The sequence below is a fragment of the Cebus imitator genome, unplaced genomic scaffold, assembly GCF_001604975.1.
Source record: "Cebus imitator isolate Cc_AM_T3 unplaced genomic scaffold, Cebus_imitator-1.0 Scaffold23, whole genome shotgun sequence".
NCBI lineage: Eukaryota > Metazoa > Chordata > Mammalia > Primates > Cebidae > Cebus > Cebus imitator.
This window is the reverse complement of record NW_016107338.1, coordinates 2,354,340-2,378,977: the sequence shown is the minus strand read 5'-3', so window position 1 is coordinate 2,378,977 and position 24,638 is coordinate 2,354,340. Positions and strand designations below refer to the sequence as shown.

Genomic DNA, 24,638 nt, shown 5'->3' with positions numbered 1-24,638 from the left:
AGCTTATACCATCAACCTGTATCTATTTTTGGCTTTTTAGGAAGCTATATTTACAACCTTGGTAAAAGAAAATGACCCAGAGGTAAGTTTTGCATGTAAATACTCTTGTATACTTTTTTAATTGATGGAAACATTGATTGTTTTACTTTATTTGTTCACCTTTTAGGAATTAAAACTTTAGAAGTAATTTTAAGATATTGAGGTGATGGAGATGTCAGATGGGTCTTCTTGGTAAAAATACAAAAATAAATGGTTATTGTAGTCTTTGATGCGAAAAATTTTTCGGGTACTGGATTGCATACTAAGTGGTCTAATAAGTCAATATTCTGCCTGAGGATGTTTTGGGTAAATGTTACATTGATAGTAGAAATACTGTACTGCCCATTTTAGTACATCGTTTTGCTGATTATGTATATGTAAAATTAAGAGCCCACTGTCATCCCCATGTAGTCATTTTCTTACTCTTGGGAGAGGACATCATCTGACCTCTGTAATACTAAATTAATGTTAATCTGTTTTACCATTTGTTGCTTCATCTGTGGTGTTTTTTTTTTTTTTTTCCTATGCTGTCTGTTAAAAAAAAAAAATACGAAAAACTGCAGGCAAACATAGATACAATTTATGATCGATTTGTACATCTTGATAATTTACCAGAAGATGGACTTCAGTGTGTACTTTGTGTTGGACTTCAGTTTGGAAAAGTGGATCACCATGTATTCATAAGTAATAAAAACAAGGTAACAAGTTCCCTGGTAATTTAGCTATGCGTTCTATAGAGAATATATAATAACCCTATATTCTTAAGATGTGCAACTTCTAACTCAGCTTCTGATCTGAAGCATCTATAAACATTAATGAGCCACTTTGCAGAATTATGATAAACCAGAATATTTTCTTTTGGACTGTGCCAAGAAAGGAGAGATGATCTCTTTTTCAGAAGTTCTAGTTTTTAAGGAGAAATAAGACTTACACAAGGTGGGAAGGGTAATACAGTGTAGACAGCATTATCTTTTTGGTGAGTTTAGACCTGGATTCCTTTGGCTCTGATCTTAACTATCTTTGTGGTCTTGGCTAAGTTGGTTTACACTTAATTGTAAAACGAAAGGGGTATACCTAATTTTTTTTTTCTTTTTTTTTTTTTTGAGATGGAGCGTCACTCTGTTGCCCAGGCTGGAGAATAGTGGCGTAATCTCAGCTCACTGTAGCCTCCACCCCTCGGGTTCAAGTGATTCTCCTGAGTAACTGGGATTACAGGCACATGCCACCATGCCTGGCTAGTTTTTGTATTTTTAGTAGAGATGGGGTTTCAACTTTTGGCTAGGCTGGTCTTGAACTCCTGACCTCATGATCCGCCCACCTCAGCCTCCCAAAGTGCTGGGATTACAGGCATGAGCCACCAATTACCTAATATTTCTTTAAGTCCCTTCCCGCTATGAAACACTTGAGTTAGGTCTATTTGTTTGTTTATATGGAAAGAGACGGGTATAAATAAAATAATTGCTGGGTACAGTGGCTCACACCTGTAATCCCAGCACTTTGGGAAGCTGAGGCAAGGGGATTGCTTGAGTCCAGAAGTTGGAGACCAGCCTGGGCAACATAGTGGGATGCTGTCTCTACAGAATGTTTAAAAATTAGCTGGGCAAGGTCGTATGTGCCTGTGGTCCCAGCTGCTGCGGAGGCTGAGGCAGGAGGATGGCTTGTGCCCAGGAGTTGGTGGGTGTAGCGAGCTGTGTTCACGACACTACACTCTAGTCTGGGTGACATAGCGAGATCCTGTCTCAAAAATAAAATAATCATTCCTTAATTTTCTGATTTGGCCTCTTTAAGAAACAAAAATTACTTCTCCATGTACATTTGATATGCCTTCTGTATTTAATATGTATTTCAGCTATACGTTCATTAAAATTAAATTTTTATCAGCCATATATTACCTAGAAAGGCAGGGGTTTATATGAAAGTGGGCAATATTTACTTCATAAAGAGCATTTAATTAAACAACTAGATAATTTATTTGATATGCTTCTAATTGATAAATAGAGCATAGAATGGAATATGATAAATAGTGAGACATAGAATGATGAATAGTGTGACATAGAATGGAAGGTGGGGCACAACAGATGACACATAGGAATTCTCAACTTTCTTGCAAACATCTTTAATCCTCTATTAAAAAAATAACTGTCATTCTCTTCAGTTTTGCCTTGCCTTTACCTTTTAAGGATTGTTTTCTCGTTTCCTTGATATAAGGATTAACCTTACCTTTGTAATCACATCTGAAACCTGAAAGAAAAATACATTCCAAACTTGTAAAGAATTAACATTTTTATTTCAGTAAAATGCACAGATTTTACCATTTGTAAGACACAAATTTAACATTTTAACCATGTTAGTTAGTTCAGTGATATTAAGCGCCTTCACATTGTGCAGCCATCACCACCATCCATTTCCATTTTCATCTTCTGGAACTGAAGCTTTCTATCCTTTTGACAATAACTCATTATTAATTCAGCTCTTGTCAACCATTATTTCTGTTTTTATAAATTTACTCTAGTTACTTCATGTATGTGGAATTGTATTTCCTTTTTTGTGACTGGCTCATGTCACTTAGCATAATGTCTTCAAGGTTCATCCATGTTGCAGCATGTGTCAGATTTTTCTTCCCTTTTAAAGCCAAGTAATATTCTGTTTTACTCATGTAACTCATTTTGATACCCACTCATCCGTTGATGGACAGTTTTGGGTTGCTTCTGCCTTTGGTCTGTTGTGAATAATGCTTCTTTGAACATGGATGTACAAATCCATGTTCAGCTCTTGGCTTTCATTCCTTTTAGGTATGTACTAAAAAGTGGAATTTTTGGATTATGTGGTTATTCTAATTTTAACTTTTTAAAGAACTATTAATAACTTTTTAATCTTCTCCTAAGGCGATTCTTCAGTTAGATAGTCCTGAATCTGCTCAGTCAATGTACAGCTTTCTGAAACAAAATCCACAAAACATTGGTGACCATATATTGACCTGTACATTATCTCCAAAGATAGACTTACCAGAGGTAAGATTTCTCTTGTGTCAGCTTTTATGCTTTTAGAAAATACAGAAAACATAAAGGTCATTCTCAGGCAGTAGTCAGACTGTTTCTGTGTTTAGAGATGATTTTTACTATTTGTTTTGCAATCAGTATTCCAATTTTCATAGTTTATAAAGCAGTATAAATTTGAATCCATTTTGGCTTCCTCTGGGTAGAAAGAATTTTGCTTATTTTTATTTCAGTTATATTTATTACAAACTGTTTTTGTGTTATGAAATAAGATTTCATAGATTCTTGGCTTACACAGTAGTACATGTAGGAAAGCTATGAATAGTCTGCCTTTGAAAGCATTAAATTTGAACTCAGATATTTTCTCCTTCTATTCCATTGTATGCTACTAGCAGAGGTATATAATAGGACCTTATATCTGGTGTCCATATGTTTTTTGTTAATATGTTAAAAATCTTGCACTATTTAAAGAAAAAGGCAATTTCATCATCTAAATCCAAATTAGCGTATCTGTAAATAAATGTATTATGATAGGTATCAGCTTCAACACAAATGAGTGGCTCATTTCACCTGATAATTTCAGAAAAAAATGTAAACGTTTTTAGCTGCTCCCCAGCAGAGAATGCATTTTAAAATTTTCGTGATTTATATTTTTCAAGTTCTTACTATGTTCAACTAAGTTCAAAATTAAACACTGACTGTAGTCTTTATTCCAGAAATACAGTCCCAAATTCTTAGAGGTAAAGAAAATTGAACAAGTGAAAATTTACATAAACTTCTGCCTGAATTGATACTTCACATCCTAAGCTCTTACCCAGAACTTTATTTGTATAGCTTAAGCTGGATAACACATTTGACTTATTTATAACAGTTTTCAATTGACTGCTATTTAAAATGAGTTAGTAAATCAACTCTATATTATTCTCTCTTCAACATCTGTGGTTTTTGTTAACCTGAAATGTTACTTCTTGTGTAGTATGTGTGATCTTTATTTCATTATCTATAGTTAGCTTGTGTACGAAGCATGTAGCACTCCATTCTAAATACTGAAAATTAGTATCTGCATTTTTGATATCATTATTATGAAGATATTTACTGCAGAATTAAGTAATAATGAGAATGGGTTTATAAAGAAGCGAATATGTGTAATATGTGTTCATAACCTCTACACTCACAGGTGAGTTTCTTATATTCCCAGTCATTTCTCAAAAGTGCAGCCACATTTTTGTTTCCATAAGTTTATGGCTTTCTTGTATGGTTTAGGGTTTGTATTTTGTTGTTGAAAGGGAGGAAAAAATGGCAGTCTTCATGTTACTTTGATCGTCTGTGTAACTTAATGGAATCTCCTTTCAGAGGTATTTTTGTGACTCTTAATTTGTGACCATTTGTTTTGTCAAACAGTTACACATCTTGGAGTGTTTTTTTTTTTTCTTTCATTGTTTTTCTGAGTTATGTCTGCTTTTTCTTGGGTTCTTTATCTGTCACATCACAGATTGTTTTTCTGTTTGCTAGAGTACATTCTCAAATTTTTTTTTTAACCCCAGAAAGTCTGTGTAGGCAGTACATTTTCTGAGTCTCTGGATGTTTGAAACTGACTTTATTTTGCTCTTATGTATTTCATTGATTGATTGTCTACGTATAAAATTCTGTGCTTAGGTTATTTTTCCTGTCACCTGGGCTGGAGTGCCATGGTGCAATCATGGCTCACAGCAGCCTCAACTCCTGGGCTCAAGTGATCCTCTCACTTCAGCCTCCAGAGTAGACTACAGGTGCATGCCACCATTCCCGGCTAATTTTATTTTATTTTTTGATTTTTTATGTTTGTGTAGATGGGGTCTCATTGTGTTGCCCAGGCTGGTCTCAAACTTCTGGCCTGAAGTGATCCTGCAGCCTGGGCCTTCCCAAGTTTTGGAATTACAGGTGTGAGCCACTGTACCTGGCCCTAAACTAGTATTTATCTAATTCCTTTTCTCTATGCTAACCCTATTTTATGGGTTGGAATACCATGATGAACATTGTTTCAGTATCTTTGTTCAGATTATATTTTAGTGGAGGACATAGACTATAAACAGATACAGGTGGTAAAATGACTATGAATAAATAAGGTAAAAAAGAGACTGATTAATATGAGAGATGTGTATCTTAAAGTGGCCACTGGTAGTCCCCCAGCAGAAGAGTTATATGAGAGACCTGATAGAAGTAAGAGAGCAAGCTCTAAGAAAATATCAAGGAGAAGAGATTTTCAGACAGAAGAATCAGATCAAAAGCTTTAGGGAAATATTTGATGATTCAAGAAAATTTCCAAAGATAGGGTTGGTATTGCTAGTCCAGTGAGTAAGGTTTTATCTTGGGTTGGGACTCATTTCCCACATCCTGCTTAGAGCAGAATGATTTTTATAAAATTGAAAGTTGAGGTAGGTTTTTTTTCCCCCTCCACATAAGGGAAGTATTTTTTTTTCTTTTCTTCTCCAAGATGAAGTCTTGCTCTGTTGCCCAGGCTGGAGTGCAGTGGTGCGATCTTGGCTCACAGCAACCTCCACCTGCCGGGTTCAAGCAATTCTCCTGCCTCAGCCTCCCAAGTAGCTGGGACTACAGGCGCACGCCACCATGCCCAGCTAGTTTCCGTATTTTTAGTAGAGATGGAGTTTTACCATGCTGGGCAGGTTGATCTGGAACTCCTGACCTCGTGATCTGCCCACTTCAGTCTCCCAAAGTGCTGGGATTACAGGCGTGAGCCACTATACCCGGACCAGGGAAGTTTTTCTATTACTATTTTTTGATTTATTCCCTTCAGTTTTTAATACTCTATTTTTCTGGAAATAACACCAGTACTGATCTCGTAGCTGATATATTCTCTTGAATTTTTATGAGGATGTTCTTTTGAGTTTTTTAAGAGGCACTTCAGTTCTTCAGTTGTCTGAAATATCGTTTCTTTAGCTGGTTTTATATGCTTATGTTGTTCACTTTTGTGCATTTGTTTTTCTGTTATTCCTTATGAATAAGGAAGCAGGTTGACCAATATAGGTATATAGCATTCCACTGGTATTATACAGGTTTTTTGGTTTTTTTTTTCTGCCCCCTCTAATACTCTTCTCCTGAATGGAAAGCTGCTAATAAACACTCTCTGTGATTGGGACTTATAAACCATCATTTTTAATTTTGTCAGTATCATTAGTTTATTAACTAGACTTGTTAATCCCTTTACTGTGGGACTCCCAACACCTACGCCAGGAATCCTCTCTAGACCCATTGAATTTCCTTAAAGTACTGTTTTTAGTTTTTAGTCTTACAAAATCTTTCTAGAAAGAAAGTTTCTACCCAAAGAATGCATGATTTCTCAGAAAAGGCTTCCTTCTAGTATGTATAAGCTCTAAATGGCAGAAATTTTGCCATTTTGTTCACTGATGCATCCCAAGTAGCTAGGACAGTGCTTGGCATATAAGGACTGATTTTTAATTCCTGCCCTTTTTGGGGCTCCCGAATATTGCTTTCTTGGGGCCCACATATCAGATAAATATTTAAAATATTGATCAGATATCAGACAGATCCTTAAAAGGATTCTTGTTCAATTTTGTCCAGCATTTCTAGGTATTTTGAATAGGAAACTTTTTTAGTCAGCTGATCTCTCTTATAATAGAAGTCTTTTAAAATAATTCCACAAAGAAGATGTTGATATTTCACATGTATTGATTTTATTCTAGGCAAAAGATGGTATTTCCAGACTTCTAAAGTAAAAAAAGTTTCTTGTGTATGTCATTATTAAGGAAACTTATTTTTCTCATTAATTGCTTGATATAAATTATTGTGTGTGACCTATTTTGGAGGTTTTTATCTACTTAGAAAACATTCTAGAACCTGATAGTAATGTAAACACTTCACTAGCTGCTTTGGTACATTTTTCAAGAGTTTTTGTTTTTTGTTTTTTGTTTTTTCTTTTTTGAGCTAAAATTTTAACTAAAAACATTGCTTTGATAGTTAAATATTTCAAATCCAGTGGAATAGCCTCTTAATAAAATGCTGATTATATTACAGGTGCAAACCGAGCAAGACCCAGAATTAGAAGAAGAAAGGTATGTTGCTTTATGTTTACTAACACTTTTATATAGCATTTCGTTTCTGAATTTCATTGCCGTATTTTATAGTTATGGCTCACGTGGAGTAAAAAGTTCCTATTCTACATGTTTATTTTGTGTACGTATGGACTTGTTATAGTTTTCTTTTGGAGTTCTGCCTGACCTAGGAGTTGTGTTTGTTGTTTTTTGTTTATTTACTCTCATTCAAGTACTTACGGAATATTTAGAGTAACTGCATATATAAACAGACTCAGCTCAACTCCATGAACAGTAATTACATTGTTTTTGTTAAGTTTTTCTATTCTAAAACACATAGTAAAATTTTAACCTTTTAACATTACTTAATTGCAGTGTGTATTTTGATACTTTTAAAAAAACAGCTGGTGGGGGCAAACACGTATTTTTTTAGAAAACATATATGCAGTTTTACATTATCAGAGGAATTAAAGCTTGTTCTTAAAAGTCTCCACAAACTGGTGACTTACAGACTTGTTTTGACCACATAAAGTACACCGTCTCCTTAATAACTTTCTTATTCCGATGGATGTCTTCCTAATCACCACCCTTGTTTCACCAATTAATAACTTGCCTTTCATTGCTCTTCATGTGAATCACTGATTTAGAATATTTCTTTTTTCTGCTGTATACTAATTGATTTATCAGTGTGTGTTAGTCCTTGTTGTAAGAGCGTATATTTGTTTGAAACAGCAGTTTGAAAGTGTTTATATATGAAAAGTGTTTATTTGATGTACTGATTTTAAGATCCCTGAAAAACAGAATGTCTTACAGATTTTTCTTCTAAGTGTTTTCATAAAACCAGATTATTTTAGTTGATAAAGATGATGAGTACATTAAAACATATCAGTAACTTTAAGCAATAGGTTTGCTCTGTGTGTCACCACAGGGTTTTAAAAGTTATATGTCATCATACCAATTACATTCACATACCTAAGAAATAATACCACCAGGAGTGTGTAATGCGAAAGCCCATGAAGGGCTTAATAAACGGTGCCTATGTAGCAGTATACATAGACCTAAAGACTGGCCACGGTAACTCTGGCAAAACCGATTTTATTTCATTTTACAAGGTTTTTTTGAGGTCTGCATGAAAAGTTGTCTATAGCAGTAGCAGTTGGTTATTGTTTTCTCATTGTTTAGACATAGCTTTTCAAATTGAATATATTTCTTTATGAATTTACAGATAATGTTCAACCTCATAAAATTAATTTTTAAAATCAGCACCAAAAACTTAATTCCCCCATATATATATATTTTTTTAACTTACGTTAGAGAAAAGGATGTGGTATAGGTCCAGAATACTAAACGTTTCTTTTAGAGTACACTGATGACTGAGAAAATACTATTTGTTGTTTTCGTTGTGTTTTTTTTTAGAGACAGGGTCTTGATGTGTTACTCAGGCTGGCCTTGAACTCCTGAGCTCAAGTTCTTTTCCCACCTCAGCTTCCTGAGTAGCTGGTACTACATGCAGTTGTTTGTTTTGTTTTAAAGCCCTTGTGGTTGCCAATACATCATGAATATGATGCTTTTGTTTAATGTAAACGATTTAAATACTGTTTAGAGGAAATTTCACGTGGGTACATTCATAATTTAATAATTCACATTATGTCTGTATTCATCCTGTTGAGATGGAAACAGGTTTTATTTACCATATAAGGCCACAAAAATGCTAGATGAAATTTTTCTAATTCATTAATGTTAGGAAGTACCCAGTTGGTCTCTGAAATAAACACTAATCTTTAGTATTACAAAACCCCAGTCTAAAGTTTCTCAGGATATTTGTATTTCAGTGTTTATGTTTGTTCTCATGCCCAGCTTTTATTGCATGGTTTTTCTGAAGGCTGTGAAATTCTGGTATTATTGGTGTATGGGGGCAGGAGGGAGGAGTGGCAAATGCGATATCTATATCTCAAATGACTTTCTGGAATCCTTTTATGTTGTATTTCACAGAATATGACTGTGTTTTCATTTGATCTTTACAAAGTGGTTGTTTAACTTTGGTGTTTATGTCATTTGACATTTCAAATTGTCTTTTCAGACTAACTTGATCAATACTGAGGCTTTCCACCATATTAGTCAGAAAGCAGATACTGGTTTTGGTAAATGACTTATCTAAATAAAACACTGTGATTTAATAAAACTAGCACACAAGGACAAATAGGGAACTAAATAATTTTCTGAGTAGACCTGAGTTATCTGTTTCAATTATGGAACTGCATAGTGGTTCAGATTGTGTAAAAGATAATTTTTTATTGAAAATTTTTAAATATGGTAAAGGGAAAAGTCTCGCTATATGCCCGAGCCAGGAATCAAGGTCTCCATTGTTATCCTAGCCCCATAGATGTTTTTACATAGCCCTAAGTTTCTAAAGCTTTTATGTAGGGTTAATACGTAGTATAGTAATGAGGCAGGAATTTGAATATATTCTTTATTATTGGAAATGAGTCTTGTAATTTAAAGACAAAAGCTTGTTTTGAGAAATAATATTCATGTACCTGCTGTAACTGTGACTGTCACTACTCTTTCTTTTCACTGTTGTGCTTTGCCAAAAATTTTATTTTGAATTGTAAAAATTTGAAACTGTTAAAATTAGCCATTGATATTTTGAATTAAAGGGATATGATTATTTCAAATAAAAACTATTTTAGCATGCAAAGAATAACTTCCACAATGAATAGAATATTCATTAAGGTTTATGGTCAAGAGATATTTCTTTATCTGGTAGAAAAGTTTTCTCCTCAGGATGTAATCTTTGGGGCTTGAAGGAAGACTAGTTTAGTTCAAATGATTTAAGACCCTGATATTGTAGCACGACTTATTCTAAACTTCTTAAATATGATTACCGTCTCAGCACATAGATATGTATCATCTTGTGTTAACTAAAGGGTACATGGGCACCCTTTAAGAAGCAAGTCAAAAGGGGATGGTTCATCCTCTCCTTCCTTAAAAATTAGGAGAAGAAAGTCAATACTTGTTAATAGTCAGGTATTGATATGATAGGATCACTTTTCGGTGTCTTTCTCCAACCTGCTGCTTCTCATTATGTGAATATATTTGGTAAATTTTAATTTGCATTGATAGCATGTTGGGTGTTGTTTTTGGAAGCTAAGGGTTTCCTTGTCCTTCAAAGTAACCTCTGATTTGTAGAATATTAATTAAAAATAACTCAGTCTGTATCTACCTCAGTGAAAGTACTGGAATTATAGAATCACATACTTTTCATATACTTTAGATTTGGAAAGATCATGATGAAACAAGATGAGTTATATAACTTAGCCATGCATTTCCTCCATTTCTTCTAAATAATATTACTTACACATTTAAGTTAAATATTAGAATTATACATTGCTCTAATTGGGAAGGTTTATTTTTTTAACTTATTCTTATAGCCAAAGGCAAATATTTATAATAAGACTGTATGTTCACGTAAGGTGGTTGTATCAGGTTTTGTCACTAACTTTAAATCTTCAATAGATTATGCAAAGAATACTTTGAAAAAGGTTTTCTTTTAAGTATTATTAATAATACAGTTCTTGAGTAATTTAAAAAATATTCAAAATCCAAAAAAGTAAAAAGAGGTGTTATGATGTACAGTATTGGTCTCTTCTCCCCACCAATTTCTGTTTATATTCTTTTTATCACTTAATTTTAAATCATAGTGCATGGATCATTAGTTTCATTGTAGAATTGTACACATTTATTTTATTTCAATTACCACTGTTGGGAATAGGACCTGATAATATCTGAAGTGTCTAAAATTTACATTTGGCCTTTCAATGTTAGGTGTTAACTTGACACAGGAAGGAAGATATTGACTATAATCATGAATGCAAAAGGAACATATCAACAGTCATAATTTATATTACATATTTGCATCAAAACATCTTAATCATTCTAATGCTGATTGGTTGGATTTCCCAGTGCTTATTACTAATGCATCAGGAAGTCTTAACAATTGGCATCAACAGGATTATTTATAATGGTTGAATTCTCATCATAGTTTGATTTTTGTTTGTGTTTTTGTTTGTGTTCTTTTTGTTTGTTTTTAAATACTTTTAGCCCTGGCTTGAAAAACAATCCAGTTGATGAAAGTGAGGTCCAAACAGCAACTGATAGTCCCTCTGTTAAACCTAATGAGCTTGAAGAAGAAAGTACACCCAACATGCAAACAGAAATTTTGGTACAGCAGGAGGAACCTTGTGAGGAAGAACCTGAAAAAGCAACATGTGATTCTAACTTTGCTATTGAAACATTGGAGGTTGAAACTCAAGGGGAGGAGGTCAAAGAAGAAATTGCTCTTGTAGCATCCACTCCAGCCAGTATTGAACTATTCACTGAAAATGCCGAGGAGTGTGCTTTAAATCAGCAGGTGTATAACAGCGACTTGGAGAAGAAAGATGCAGGAATTATTAACCCTGAAACAGCATTGTTACCATCTGACGGTGTGTTTATAGAAGAAAGGAACATCAAAGGAGTTATTGAAGAATCTCCATCTGAAGCAGAAGATTTCTTTTCTGGAGTTACACAGTCCGTGGTAGAAGCTATAGCCGAAGTAGAAAAACGTGAAACTGTTTCAGAAATACTGCCATCAGCTTGTATTGTGCCATTAGTACCAGGAGTTTCCACTGGGGATGAGAAGACAGTGGGCAAAAAGAGTATTTCTGAAAAAAAAAGTAACATGGATGAAAAGGAGGAGAATGAATTTAATACTAAGGAAACCAGAATGGATCTTCAAATAGGAATAGAGAAGGCTGAAAAGAATGAAGGTAGGATGGTTGCAGAAAAGGTGGAAAAGATTTTGGCATCAGTGAAAGAAAAGCCTGCAGAAAATACTTTATTCAAGGCATACCCAAATAAAGGAGTAGGTCAGGCTAATAATCCTGATGAAACTAGTAAGACTAGTATTCTGGCAGTATCCAATGTATCTAGCAATAAATCAAGCATCAAGGCTGTTGTTGTCTCTTCTCCTAAAGCAAAAGCTACAGCTTCGAAAACTGAAAATCAGAAAAGTTTTCTAAAATCTGCGCTTAGAGATCAAATAAATGCTGAAAAGAAACTTTCGGCCAAGGAATTTGCTCTACTTAAACCTACAAGTGCCAGGTCAGGCTTGGCAGAAAACAGCAGTAAATTGAAACCCACTCAGAGCAGTTTTACCAGAGGAGGCAGTGGAAAGATCTCAGCCCTGCAAGGCAAGCTTTCTAAACTGGATTACAGGGATATAACAAAACAATCTCAGGAAACAGAAGCTAGACCTTCCATCATGAAGCGGGATGACAGCAACAATAAGGTGAGGAGGGTAGGAAGAATGGTGCAGTGTGTCTTTGAAGTGATTAGCTCCGCTGGTGTAGCTGTGGAGTAGGAGATGTAATTTTGTTTCGTACTTTCATCTCCTCAGTCCACCCCAGAAGCTCCTATTTTCTTTTCTTAAATGATTCCATTGTTTCAGCCAGTATACATTTAGAGTATTAAGCTTGAGTTCATAATTTATTGACAGGTTTGAAAAGCATTATTTGGAAAAAATTTGGTCAGAAATAACTGATTAAAAAAAAAAACAAGTCTACAGTGAATCTCCTAAGGTGATTTACTACTTTGCTTCTGAATGAGAAACTGTTTCCTCTCTTAAATTGAACCTTCTTCTATCAGGTCACTGATTGCCCAACTAGACACTGTGGGACAAAAAGATCAGTAAAACTGAATTTAACTACAGCTTGTAGAGACTGTGCCTGTACTGTTTAATGACTGTTGACTTAGTTTTGTATATGTGTTAAATATTTGCATAATTGACTGTATTTTGGTAGGTTTTTTTTTTTATACATACCATTTAATAATCTGGTTATAAATTCTGTTTTTCTGTATTTCTTATTTACTCTTTCAGACTTTAGCTGGACAAAACACTAAGAATTCTAAAAGTGCCGCTGGTAGAAGTTCCAAATCTAAAGAGGTAAAAAGTAGATAACAGACCCTAACCCTTTTTTTTCATCGCTCCGTAGCACAGTGCATCTATCTTATAACTTGTGCCTGCCTTATAATAGTTAATACAAATGTTGGAGAGTTAGAGGTATAGAGCAAGGGATAGGGATGAGATGTTTTATTTTTAATTTACCTCTAATCCTACCATTAATTTACTTTTTGACCTTGAGTCAGCCTAAACACCTTGTGTTCTTGGTGAAGGAGCAAAATGTTATATGGGGACAGGAAGAGAGTAGAGTAGGAAAATACCTTCAATCTCATACTGACAGGAATAGGTTGTAGACACAGAAAAAAATAATCATATCTGTAAAGGAGAATTACTGACATTTGACTTGATTCATTCTAATTTTGTTAAAACAGGTTATTCTTTTGGCTCTAATTTAACCTTAAGTGGATGGTGGATGGTCTCTAAGATGTACTTTACTGGTACCACATTCTGTTGCCAAACAAACATATTTTATATTTGGTTGTTAAGTATTTCAGATTTTTACCATTCATAGAATATTTTTTCAGTCATTTTACTTTTATTACCTGGTAGGGGATGAATTTGTGCCTCTGTTGTTGGGGCAAGGAGAAATGTTACTACTTTAAAGGAGAAATAAGAATTATGGCTACTTCATTTTGCTTTGTTAAGTTGATACTACAACTGCTTGCAGATAATCCTCCCTAGAAATTACAAGGTTCATATTCTAATGTCATTGTTATATATAATAGCAATTGATCACTGATAACATACTAAATGTACAGGAGCCCTGGTAGGAATTTATCTTCTTTACTATTGTAAGTATTTTAAAAATTACAGATACTTTGTTTTCAAATACAATTATATTAGATATTGAGTCTTAATAACTTTTCCATACAACTTTCTCAAAATGTAACCATTGTATTTATTAAAATATGTATTCTGTAGTTAATGTGTAACCAATATACAGTGATAAATGGAACAGTCTAATTAGCTGTTTACTTTCTAACTATATTTGAGGTACTTCTAGAAGTCCAGTAAATCTCCTAGAGCACTTGTTAGATGTTTGACATATGGAACAGTAAATCCTTTATATTGTTTGACAAATGCTTTAAATGTAATATTTTTATGTGTCATACTTCAAAACTCATCATTTAGAAAATGTAATCTTACTGAATTTAAGAAGTGGAGTTAGGTTGATATTGTTAGGATTTTACCTTTGGCTTATACTTTGTGCATTATAGCTAAGTCATTTATGGGGCTTTAAAAAAAAAAAAAACTCTTAATTTTAGCCTTTAGAAAACTTAATTAGCACTGAAATTCTCCCAGATGATCTGCATGCACATTTATTGTGACTATTTGGAACTAGGCAGTGTTCAAAATTTGTTTACAATACTGTGATTTTTAACCTTCCAACAGGAACCATTATTTCCATTTAATTTGGATGAATTTGTTACTGTGGATGAGGTTATAGAAGAAGTGAATCCTTCTCAAGCCAAGCAGAATCCACTAAAGGGAAAAAAGAAAGAAGCTCTCAGAAATGTTCCGTTCTCTGAACTTAACTTAAAGAAGAAAAAGGGGAAAACTTCAGCCCCTCGTGGTGTTGAGGGAGAACTATCTTTTGTAACATTGGATGAGATTGGGGAAGAAGAAGATGCAGCTGCACATCTAGCACAAGCTCTAGTCACTGTGGATGAAGTAATTGATGAAGAAGAACTAAATATGGAAGAAATGGTAAAAAATTCAAATTCACTTTTTACATTAGATGAATTGATTGACCAAGATGATTGTATTTCCCACAGTGAACCTAAAGATGTTACTGTTCTGTCAGTGGCTGAAGAACAAGATCTTCTCAAACAGGAACGCTTGGTAACTGTGGATGAAATTGGAGAAGTAGAAGAGCTACCTTTGAATGAGTCAGCAGACATAACTTTTGCCACTTTAAATACGAAAGGAAATGAAGGAGATACTGTAAGGGATTCTATTGGTTTCATTTCTTCTCAGATGCCTGAAGACCCTTCTACTTTAGTTACTGTAGATGAAATACAAGATGACAGCAGTGATTTGCATTTAGTGACTTTGGATGAAGTAACTGAAGAGGATGAAGACTCTCTGGCTGATTTTAACAACCTTAAAGAAGAACTTAATTTTGTTACTGTCGATGAAGTTGGAGAGGAGGAGGATGGAGATAATGATTTAAAAGTTGAGTTAGCACAAAGCAAAAATGATGGTCCCACAGATAAAAAAGGGAATAGGAAGAAGAGAGCTGTGGACACAAAAAAGACAAAACTTGAAGCCTTGTCCCAAGTGGCTCCAGTAAATGAGAATGTTACGGAAGAAGATCTAAAAACCATGATTGAAAGACACGTAACAGGTAGATTCTTGGAAGTAGTAATCTTTCTGTTTTATGAGGGGATTTCATTTAAAATTAATTTTAAAATGCATGTTGTGGCATTACCAGTAATTTCACCCAGTATTGATATCAGAAGCCAACAGACAGTTACAGTCAACAATAAATTTTCCAAAGAGCTGTATACAAGTTTCACAGTTTTTTAGAGTTATACAGCAGAACTTGCTCCAAGTTATACTTCAAGAAAGAATGACAAAAAACAGAAAACAAACTAAAGAAGCCAAATTAGAATTGGAATGAAAATGATATATTTGTATTGTGGGAAAAAGACAACTTTTGATAAATAGAAGAATATTTACATCAGATTGCCTCCCGGTTTTTACTTAGACTTAGGATTTAGAATAATTTATAAAGGAACTGTTTTGTTTTAAAGTAATGTTGTAATGATACAGAATAGTAGGGCACCTCACTTCCTGAACTTGAGAGAGATTAAAATAATTTCCATTAAGAAAATCTTAAGGCCCAACATTGTGGCCCATACTTACTGTCTCAGCACTGCACTTAGGGAGGCCAAGGTGGGAGAGTCGCTTGAGGCCAGGAGTTTGACACCAGTCTGGTCAACCTAGCAAGACTCCTCTGTCTACTGAAAAATGAGCCAGGGGCAGTGACATGGATCTGTGGTCCCAGATGCTTAGGAGACTAAGGCAAGAGATCACTTGAGCCCAGAAGGTCGAGGCTGTGGTAAGCCATGGTCATGCCACTGCACTCCAGCCTTGGTAACAGTGAATGAGACACTTTGTCTCCAAAAAGAAGAAAAGAAAAAAAACCTTTCAAAAGATTTAACTCAACTAAGAACAAAATACTAGGAAAGTCCCACAGGCTTATGGAACAAATTAGAAAAACATTTGTAGAACACTCTGGGAAAAGAAGATAGAAAAGCATAGTTGTTTGGAAAATGATAACTGGGAACAAAAGGAAATGTTTAGATTAAACTGAATATTCTTGAATAGAATTCTTCTATTTTATATTAGCAGTAGGCTTCCCACCCATATTTGGGTATATTTTGCAAAAAAAAATTATAATGTTGAAATTGTTATTCAGACAGTATAATATGATTAAAACAATTTAAATACTGTTACTAGAGCAATAAATTAAGACTTTCTTTTTAAAGCTAAAACTCCAACCAAGAGAGTTAGAATTGGGAAAACTCTGCCATCAGAAAAAGCTGTGGTGACAGAACCAGCAAAAGGCGAAGAGGCCTTCCAGATGAGTGAAGGTAACGCAGGATTGTTTGAATGGGAAGGAAAGTTACACAACACAAGATAGTAGTTGGTTTCAGAGATATATCTAAGAAGAAAAATAGAAAATCAGTGGAATAGATCAGGGGTGGGAAAAGTCAACTTAATTAGATGTTGGTAAGATTTTGATCTTTGTAATTTATAGAGAATGGATTATTGATAATTAGAATGTGCCAGATTAGTGGAAAGGATTCTTGAAAGGTTATTCTGATTATGATGTCTCATCAGATATAAATTATTAACTAGCCGCTATTTGTGGACCTTGCTTTGTGGATGCTTCTAAGCAGCCAGCCATGAATTAAAGAAGAAGTCTTAATAGGATTTATGAAATTTAAGTTGAAACAAATAAGGATATGTCTAGAATACTTTAGTCACTCAACAGATATTTGTCATATCCATTCTGTTGGGCACTGTTCATAACAGAATGTTTAAAAGGGCAGACAAAAGAAAGTACATAGCTCCTGCTCTCAAGGGGCTTGTTGATTCAGAGAGGTAAAGCAAAAAATCACCTTACCAGTATGATTATTTAAATAGAGCACTATAAGGGTATCCCTTTTACCATTCTAATTGTAGCACCCTCATTGCCATCTTTTTTTTTCCTATCCTGCCGTCTCTAAGGAAAACTTAATCAATTATTATTCCATCCAAGGAGTTCATTGAATTTTATCTCAGGTGGTCTTCCTTTACTCTTTTCTAACCAGATGTAAAATTAGCCTTTTCCCCCTTATACATCACCTAGCCCATTTCTCACTGGATGTCCTTTCTTTCTTTTTTATTTCCCAGAGTAAATCTAGGATCTCTCCCTTGTCCGCCAGCTTATATTTGACTTTACACACATAAAATTTGACCAGGTCTTTCCCATTGAAAATAATATCGCTTTGACCTTGAAATCTCTCTAGCTCCTATCTTTTCTCCTTCCTTTTAGAGCAGAGCATCTAGAAAGAACCACCTACTTCTACATCTTAATTTCCCATTGAACTCGATGTATTTTGGCTTTTTTCTCCTACCACCTTCCTGAAAATGATGTTGATGTATCCCCATTGGGTTGTTACCAAACTTGATTTTTTAAAGTATTTTCTTCTGAAGTTAGTCTTACTTGACTTTTTACATGATTGGTTACTTTTGATTATGTCCTCTTTCTTGAAACTCTTTGCAAGTCAGGGTCAAGTGGGTATTCCTTCTTCCTTGTCTATTCTTTTTCATAACCAATGAAACTGAACTATTATTTCTTTGATAATGAAACTATAGGTGGTGGTTTAGTAATTAGGTTCTCGCATGATTTCATGAGGTCACCCCCCCAACTTAAGAATTTCTGTATGGTAGAACAACTTTGGCACTCAGTTTGCTTGGAACTACGTCATTTCAACTGTGTAATATAAAAGGATGATTTAGTTACTGCTTACATAACAATATGATACGTTTCTATTAATGAACAATATGTTTGACAAAAGACCTAGCTTGAGAAAAAGTCATTTTCCACACAATTGTAAACTTAAATCATTTATTTTAATCTATTTTAATTATATCATTTTAATATATGTTATATATTATTAAGATAAATGTGCCTTTGGAGTGGCAGGAACAGATATGTTTGAGAAAGTTTATTGCTCTAATGAGGAAATAAACAATTATAGGAAGAGATTAGAGGCAAGGAAACCAGATTATTTTAACCATCAAGTTAAGAAAACGGATTCTAGGACTTGAGGATCGGTAAAATGTGAGGAATAAGAGTAAGTAGTGGTTTCAAAGTTCCTAGCCATCCCCTCAGGAATACCAAAGAGTAGCCCATTGGTGGCTCATGCCTATAATCCCAGCACTTTGGGAGGCCAAGGCGGGTGGATCACCTGAGGTCAGGAGTTTAAGACCAACCTGACCAACATGGTGAAACCCTGTCTCTACTAAAAAAAACAAAAATTAGCCAGGCCTGGCGGCATGTGCCTGTAACCCCAGCTACTCAGGAGGCTGAGGCAGGAGAATTGTTTAAACCCTTAAGCAATTCTTAAGGGAGGCCAAGGTTGCAGTGAGCCAAGATCGTGTCACTGCACTCCAGCCTGGGCAACAGCGAGACTTTATCTCAAAAACAAAACAAAACAAAACAAAACAATACATAGCCCAGATGTAAGGAGGGAACACTAAACTTGAAGTCACAAAGTCTTAGTTCTAGCCTATGTCACTCACTAGCCATACAATCTCGGGCATACCTGTTTATTACCTCTTTTGGTTGTGCTTTCTCCATCTCTGAAGAAATAGGGATAATGATGATTTGACTTGCCTGTCTTACATGAGATGAAAGCTAAATCAATTATTACATATGTAAAAGGGTTTTGTCAAGTATTATGCAACAGTAAGGTATTCTAGCTACTGAGGATAATCAGAATTGCTTGGAACCAGTCTTCATTTTTGTCTGTCCCCAAGATCGTAGTATTCAAATTCTGCTAACATTGAGTGCTTCTTACTTGTTATTCACTTTGGTGGGCTTTAACATTTGTATTAATTTTATTTGTGATTTTAACAGCGATCTTAGGCTGTCAGTTTAGGCTCAATTTTCTAGGTTGGAAGGGCCTCAGTATTGGGCCATAGAATCAATTTCTGCTGGTATCCTTTTTCCTTAATCTTCACTCTGCTCAACTCAGCACTTTGCATATATGAGTTCTCTTGCCAGTAACTATAGGACTTGAACAACTTGTATTACTCTTTAAATTTTGCCTGTAACATATATAAATAAAATTTTCTGTTAGCTTTAGGCTTATATTCCTAAATCCATTTGAATGGATTTACCCATTTATTCATCACATCAAAGAATCTTGGAGAACATTGTGTGAAGAATAGTCAGATGGGATTAACCAAGGGAGGGTTCCCCTGAGTCTTAACGTAAGATTTATCCAGTGTTAACTTTACGAAGTCTGTAAATCTATTCTGAATAGCTTTTTTCCCTTGAAAAATTTTAGTTGATGAGGAATCTGAATTAAAGGATTCAGAACCAGAGCGAAAACGCAAGAAGACTGAAGACTCTTCTTTAGGCAAATCGGTGGCATCTGATGTCCCTGAAGGTAAAGTTAAAATGACATTTTTTTCTTATCCATATGAAATAAAAATTCAACACTGTAATAACTGTTACATTGTTTAGATAAGTAATTGGGTAATTTCGCCTGCATTGTCATTTTATAGTGGAAATTTTGCATGTTTTACACAGTGGCATTTTTTAAGACAGTTGTGACTGGGCTGTTTTACCTGAGAAGGATATTTTTATTGCATTTTTGAAATCTGGGATGTATCTCCTCTTTTATTCCTGGAGCTTTCTTCGCCACTCTGTTGAGAATTTAGTTATACTTGCCCAGGCAGAAACTCATTCCAGCTAAGCAGAACATGCTGAAAATCTTTGCTAGCCAACTTTGTTCATAGTAAGCTAAGGTAAGTTGAAGGTGACCTTATTCAGCCAGCATACTCCTCAATCAGACAGTTGCCCATCATTCCGTCTCTTTTCTTTCTTGTATTTTAACGAGATTCCTAAGAGGTTTACTTTATTATATTTTATTTTGAGATAGGGTCTCTGTCACCTAGGCTGGAGTACAGTGGTGTGATCTCAGCTCACTGCAGCCCCTTCCTCCTGGGCTCAACCAATCCTTTCACCTCAGCCTCCTGAGTAGCTGGGACTACAGGCGTCTACCACCACACCTGGATAATTTTTGTATTTTCGGTAGATACAGGGTTTCATAGTGTTGCTTAGGCTAGTCTTAAACCCTTGAGCTCAAGCAGTCTGCCAACGTTGGCCTCCCAAAATGCTGAGATTACAGGATCGAGCCACAGCTCTCAGCCAGAGGTTTCTTTTAGACTGTTAGATTCTTATCTAATGACTTGGTATTCTGAAGGATTATTGAACTGTTCTTTGTTATCTGAAGATGCTCTGTGGGAATCTGTTTAGCTTGGCAGTATACCAAAGTAGTGGCATACTGGCATTCCCCAGAGGCTCTAGAATATTATAGAATGTGTTAATGAAATAAAGAGTTATCCCTAAATTTATAGCAGTGTATACTGTGCTTGTATTTAAGTATATACTATGCTTAGTATTTTTGTCATGTTTAAATAAATTGATGGAGGCCAGGCATGGTGGCTCACACCTGTAAGCCCAGCACTTTGGGAGGCCAAGGCGGGCAGATCACCTGAGGTCAGGAGTTCGAGACCAGCCTTGGCAACATGGTAAAAACCCATCTCTACTAAAAATACAAAATTAGCAGGGTATGGTGCCATGCACCTGTAATCCCAGCTATTTGGGAGGCTGAGGCAGGAGAATCACTTGAACTCAGGAGGCAGAGGGTTGCAGTGAGCTGAGATTGTGCCACTGCACTCCAGCCTGGACGACAGGCTCAAATAAATAAGTGAATTTATGAACACAACTGGAGATAAATTCTTGCTAATTTTCCTCTTGTCTCTTCTTATTCTCTAGAATTAGACTTTCTTGTACCTAAGGCTGGATTCTTCTGTCCAATTTGTTCCCTCTTCTACTCAGGTGAAAAAGCAATGACAAATCACTGCAAGAGTACACGTCATAAGCAAAATACTGAGGTAATTTTTAAAATTCTTACAAAATCTTGAGGTGGTGTTATTGTCTTAGAATCAAATTATTTATCTACCCCAAACATTTTTTTCTCACTTTAGGAGAATGTTTATGCCAGTGTATTCCACTTAAATTCAAAATGCTGTTTTCTCCTTCAGTGTACCTTGCTAGTAATGTCTAGCCCTTATTCTTTTCCTTGAACAGCAACATTTGCCAGAGTAGATTCTGCAGATCACTAGTCTCATATGACACTCTGTTATTAAAGTTAAAAACTGCATATTTTGATGCCCTCTTCAGTCATGTATGTGTTAGCATATTAAAGTTTCTGAATTGTCCAATGAAAATGAATCCAGCTTAACTTTATGCAACCCATTTATCAAACTCATTTAATCATAATATCTTTTTTAAATTGTATACATCTTTAAGAAATATTACTCTAGAGAATCATCATTAGCCATAATTGAAGCGGTGGTTCTAGTTCCTGCTGAATATTTGATAATTTTATATATCCTCTCTGTTGAATTTGTGTCACACTCATCTAACATTTATTGAATTGTTCTGTGCTGGAAGCTTATTTAATCTCCTCATCAACTTTATGAGGTAGATGCTATTATTCCAATTTTAAAGATGAGAAAATAGACTTGAGGAGGTTACGTATCTAAACCCAAGGTCACATAACTAGTTAATAGCAGACCTAGGATTTGAGCTCAGCTCTATTTCATCCTAGGCCCAAACTTAGACATTGTGCTTTGCTACCTGTGTGCTTAACTTAGTTTATCATGTCATTTTTCCGTTTAAAATCTTCTAGTAGCTTCATATTGCACTTGGTCTAATATACAAACTTCTTTTGGGTCTAAAGCCCTGCATGATCTGATTCTTTTCTACTTCTCTGAACTCAGTTTTTTAAATTGCTTTTTGTATTTCAGCTTTTCTGGCTCTCTTTGTTTTGTTTTTCCATACATAAGAGGCCTGTTGCTGCCTTTGCACCTTCATATTGCTGTTCTTTTGCCCCTTCCCAATCCTACTTGCATGGCCAGTTCTTTCTCATGTTTTTCATCTCAAGTGTCAGTTCCCCAGAAAGGTCTTTGCATAAGAAAGAGTTAAGTAGAACCCCCAAAAAAGTTCAACCTCAATTACTTGTTTAACTCTTTTTTAAAGTGCCTACCACCTCCCCCCAAATTATTTTCTTTCTTTCTTTTATTGTTTTTTTCCTCTCATTAGAATGTAAGCTCTATGGTATAAAAGATCCTAACTCTCTTGTTGCCCATTGCATCCTCAGGCACCAAGCGTAATACCTGGTGTACTGTAAACATCAGATGACTGATGAATGAAAGGAAGAAATGTTCATATAAGGCACTGTGTTTATAATATTTATTTTGTAGGATCAGTCTCTTAAATTATAAGTAGAATGATATACAGCACATAAGCTTGCACACATAGCAGAACAACATCTAATAAGTATTTCATGTTTCAAATTGCTTTTAACAGAAATTCATGGCCAAGCAAAGAAAGGAAAAGGAACAGAATGAGGCTGAAGAAAGAAGCTCTAGGTGATTGGGGGAAGGGGAAAGAATTCACTAGAAATTTGTTTAGGGTCCAGTTGATTTGTGTATTTTTGTTATCATTTAATTTGTAATTTTCGTTTCAGAAGCAAATACTCGTGTTGTACAAATTTCTGATTACCCTTGATGTAGAGAGACTGATGGGGAAAGTATGATGGGTTTGATTTTTATATCAAATCATCAGGCATGGAGAAATATCTTTTAGAAGTGTTAAAATAAATGTTCCTACTGTATATTTAAAATATCATCTGTGTTTGTGGCTGATTTATTAAAGACTTCCTTGCCTCTGTTTGCAGACAAGTTTTTTCACTACAACTCCTGTGATTTCGGATGTTTGGGAATTCTTCATGTATCGCTGGAAGTCATAGCATGACACTGTTTTACTTTGCTTCAATCATTCATGTATATATACAGGTCATAGGTTTCTTAAAATTCTAATTTTTTTCTGTGTAAATTTAGATTACAGCACGTTTGCCCAGATAGGTTTGAATGAAACTGCTTGATTTTTATATGTGTTGTAAAGTTATTTTTTCTGCTTCTGGTTAACACCTGCTGTTCTGCCAGAACCCATTTAAGGTAACACCAAGCTAGTCATTTATTATTAGCTTGAATGTATAGAGCAGCCATTACTTCTTGTGGGCCACCAGAGTAGCTTTTAAAACCATTTGAATTACAGTTGAATATGTTTATAAGACGTTTTAAAGGCACAAAAAAATAATTGAATGTCCAGTAGGTGATGGACCTAGCCCTATACTTTTAAGTTTTTAGTGGGCCATTCTTCAGACATAAGTCTGCTTACTTCAGATTGTTTTAGTATTTGTTACCTCAAGATAGAGTGTACCAATTAATAATAAACAGGATGAATGGAAGGGAACAACAACAACAAAAATCCCTACCTTTTTTAGATCTCTTATTTCCATCACAGCACAAGACTGACCTCACAGTCAACAAGAAGTGGTGTGGAGAACAAAAGGCAGCACCTCTTTGTCACTTCACATGAAACTCACTGCATGCTTAGTTCAGACTACCACGTCCTGAGTAAAATTACAGAATACTACAAGTCACAAACAAGAGGGTGAGATAGAGGAATGGCTTGCTGTCGAGAGTCTGTTGGAATTAAAACCATATAGGTGAATCCAGATAATAAGAGGGAGAAGAGCTCTTAAAAGATTAGACAGTAAGTGCCTGTAAACTAAAGAAGCACAGTCATAGTGAATAAGAATCTTTCTTTTAAAGAATTTTCCTTTCTCCTCAGCTTGCTTTTGGAACTTTTAAAACTGGGGAAGTTACAAGCTTCTTTAATCTGGTCTGAATCAATCTTCTGAAATTGGGATTCTAAATTAGAATGAAAGGAGCTGCTAAGGCATAAAAATGGTAGAGGTGATTTTTCTGTTTAATCCTAGTGACAGATGTTGACTGTTAATTATACATTGTAAATAAATGTTTTTCTCTGGGACTTTTTACACTTAATGCTGGTAATTTTTACCTTAGGGCTCCAAATACAAAAGATTTTTATGAGATTTTCTGAAAATAAACATGTGCTCTTTGCATATAATTTTAGTATTGTTCTTGATGTTTTCAGAAAATCTCCCTCCTTCAGTAACACCACACATATAGAACATCATATACATAGCAGTTTGCTTATTAGTTGATTGAAGGATATAATTAGGATTGCAGCTGACTTAATTTTCTATCGTTAACAGCATCCAGACTCCAAGGCAAAAAAAGATTACATTCAATATGATCTCTATAGGTTTTTAGATTTTATTTCCCTTTTGGTATTAGAATGCTGTGGAAACTTGCCTCTCCAAAATT

The 24,638-nt window shown here is 34.9% G+C and overlaps 1 protein-coding gene across 6 annotated transcripts in view; it reads left to right on the top strand.

Moving 5' to 3' along the window:
• Positions 1-23,112, top strand: part of ZNF638 (zinc finger protein 638) — a 159,171-nt gene extending 136,059 nt beyond the window's left edge. For 2 of the 6 annotated variants that reach the window (XM_017521991.2, XM_017521994.2), the window contains exons 18-28: positions 41-82; positions 603-737; positions 2,925-3,050; positions 7,068-7,105; positions 11,186-12,413; positions 13,002-13,067; positions 14,478-15,432; positions 16,580-16,684; positions 19,655-19,756; positions 21,151-21,269; positions 22,750-23,112. In XM_017521991.2, the coding sequence (XP_017377480.2) occupies positions 41-82; positions 603-737; positions 2,925-3,050; positions 7,068-7,105; positions 11,186-12,413; positions 13,002-13,067; positions 14,478-15,432; positions 16,580-16,684; positions 19,655-19,756; positions 21,151-21,269; positions 22,750-22,815 (2,982 nt within the window). In that variant the 3' untranslated portion in view covers positions 22,816-23,112. The remainder of the gene's footprint in view (positions 1-40; positions 83-602; positions 738-2,924; positions 3,051-7,067; positions 7,106-11,185; positions 12,414-13,001; positions 13,068-14,477; positions 15,433-16,579; positions 16,685-19,654; positions 19,757-21,150; positions 21,270-22,749) is intronic. The other 4 variants (XM_017521993.2, XM_017521992.2, XM_037736138.1 and 1 more) reach the window with 3 other exon arrangements.
• Positions 23,113-24,638: the final 1,526 nt, after the last annotated feature.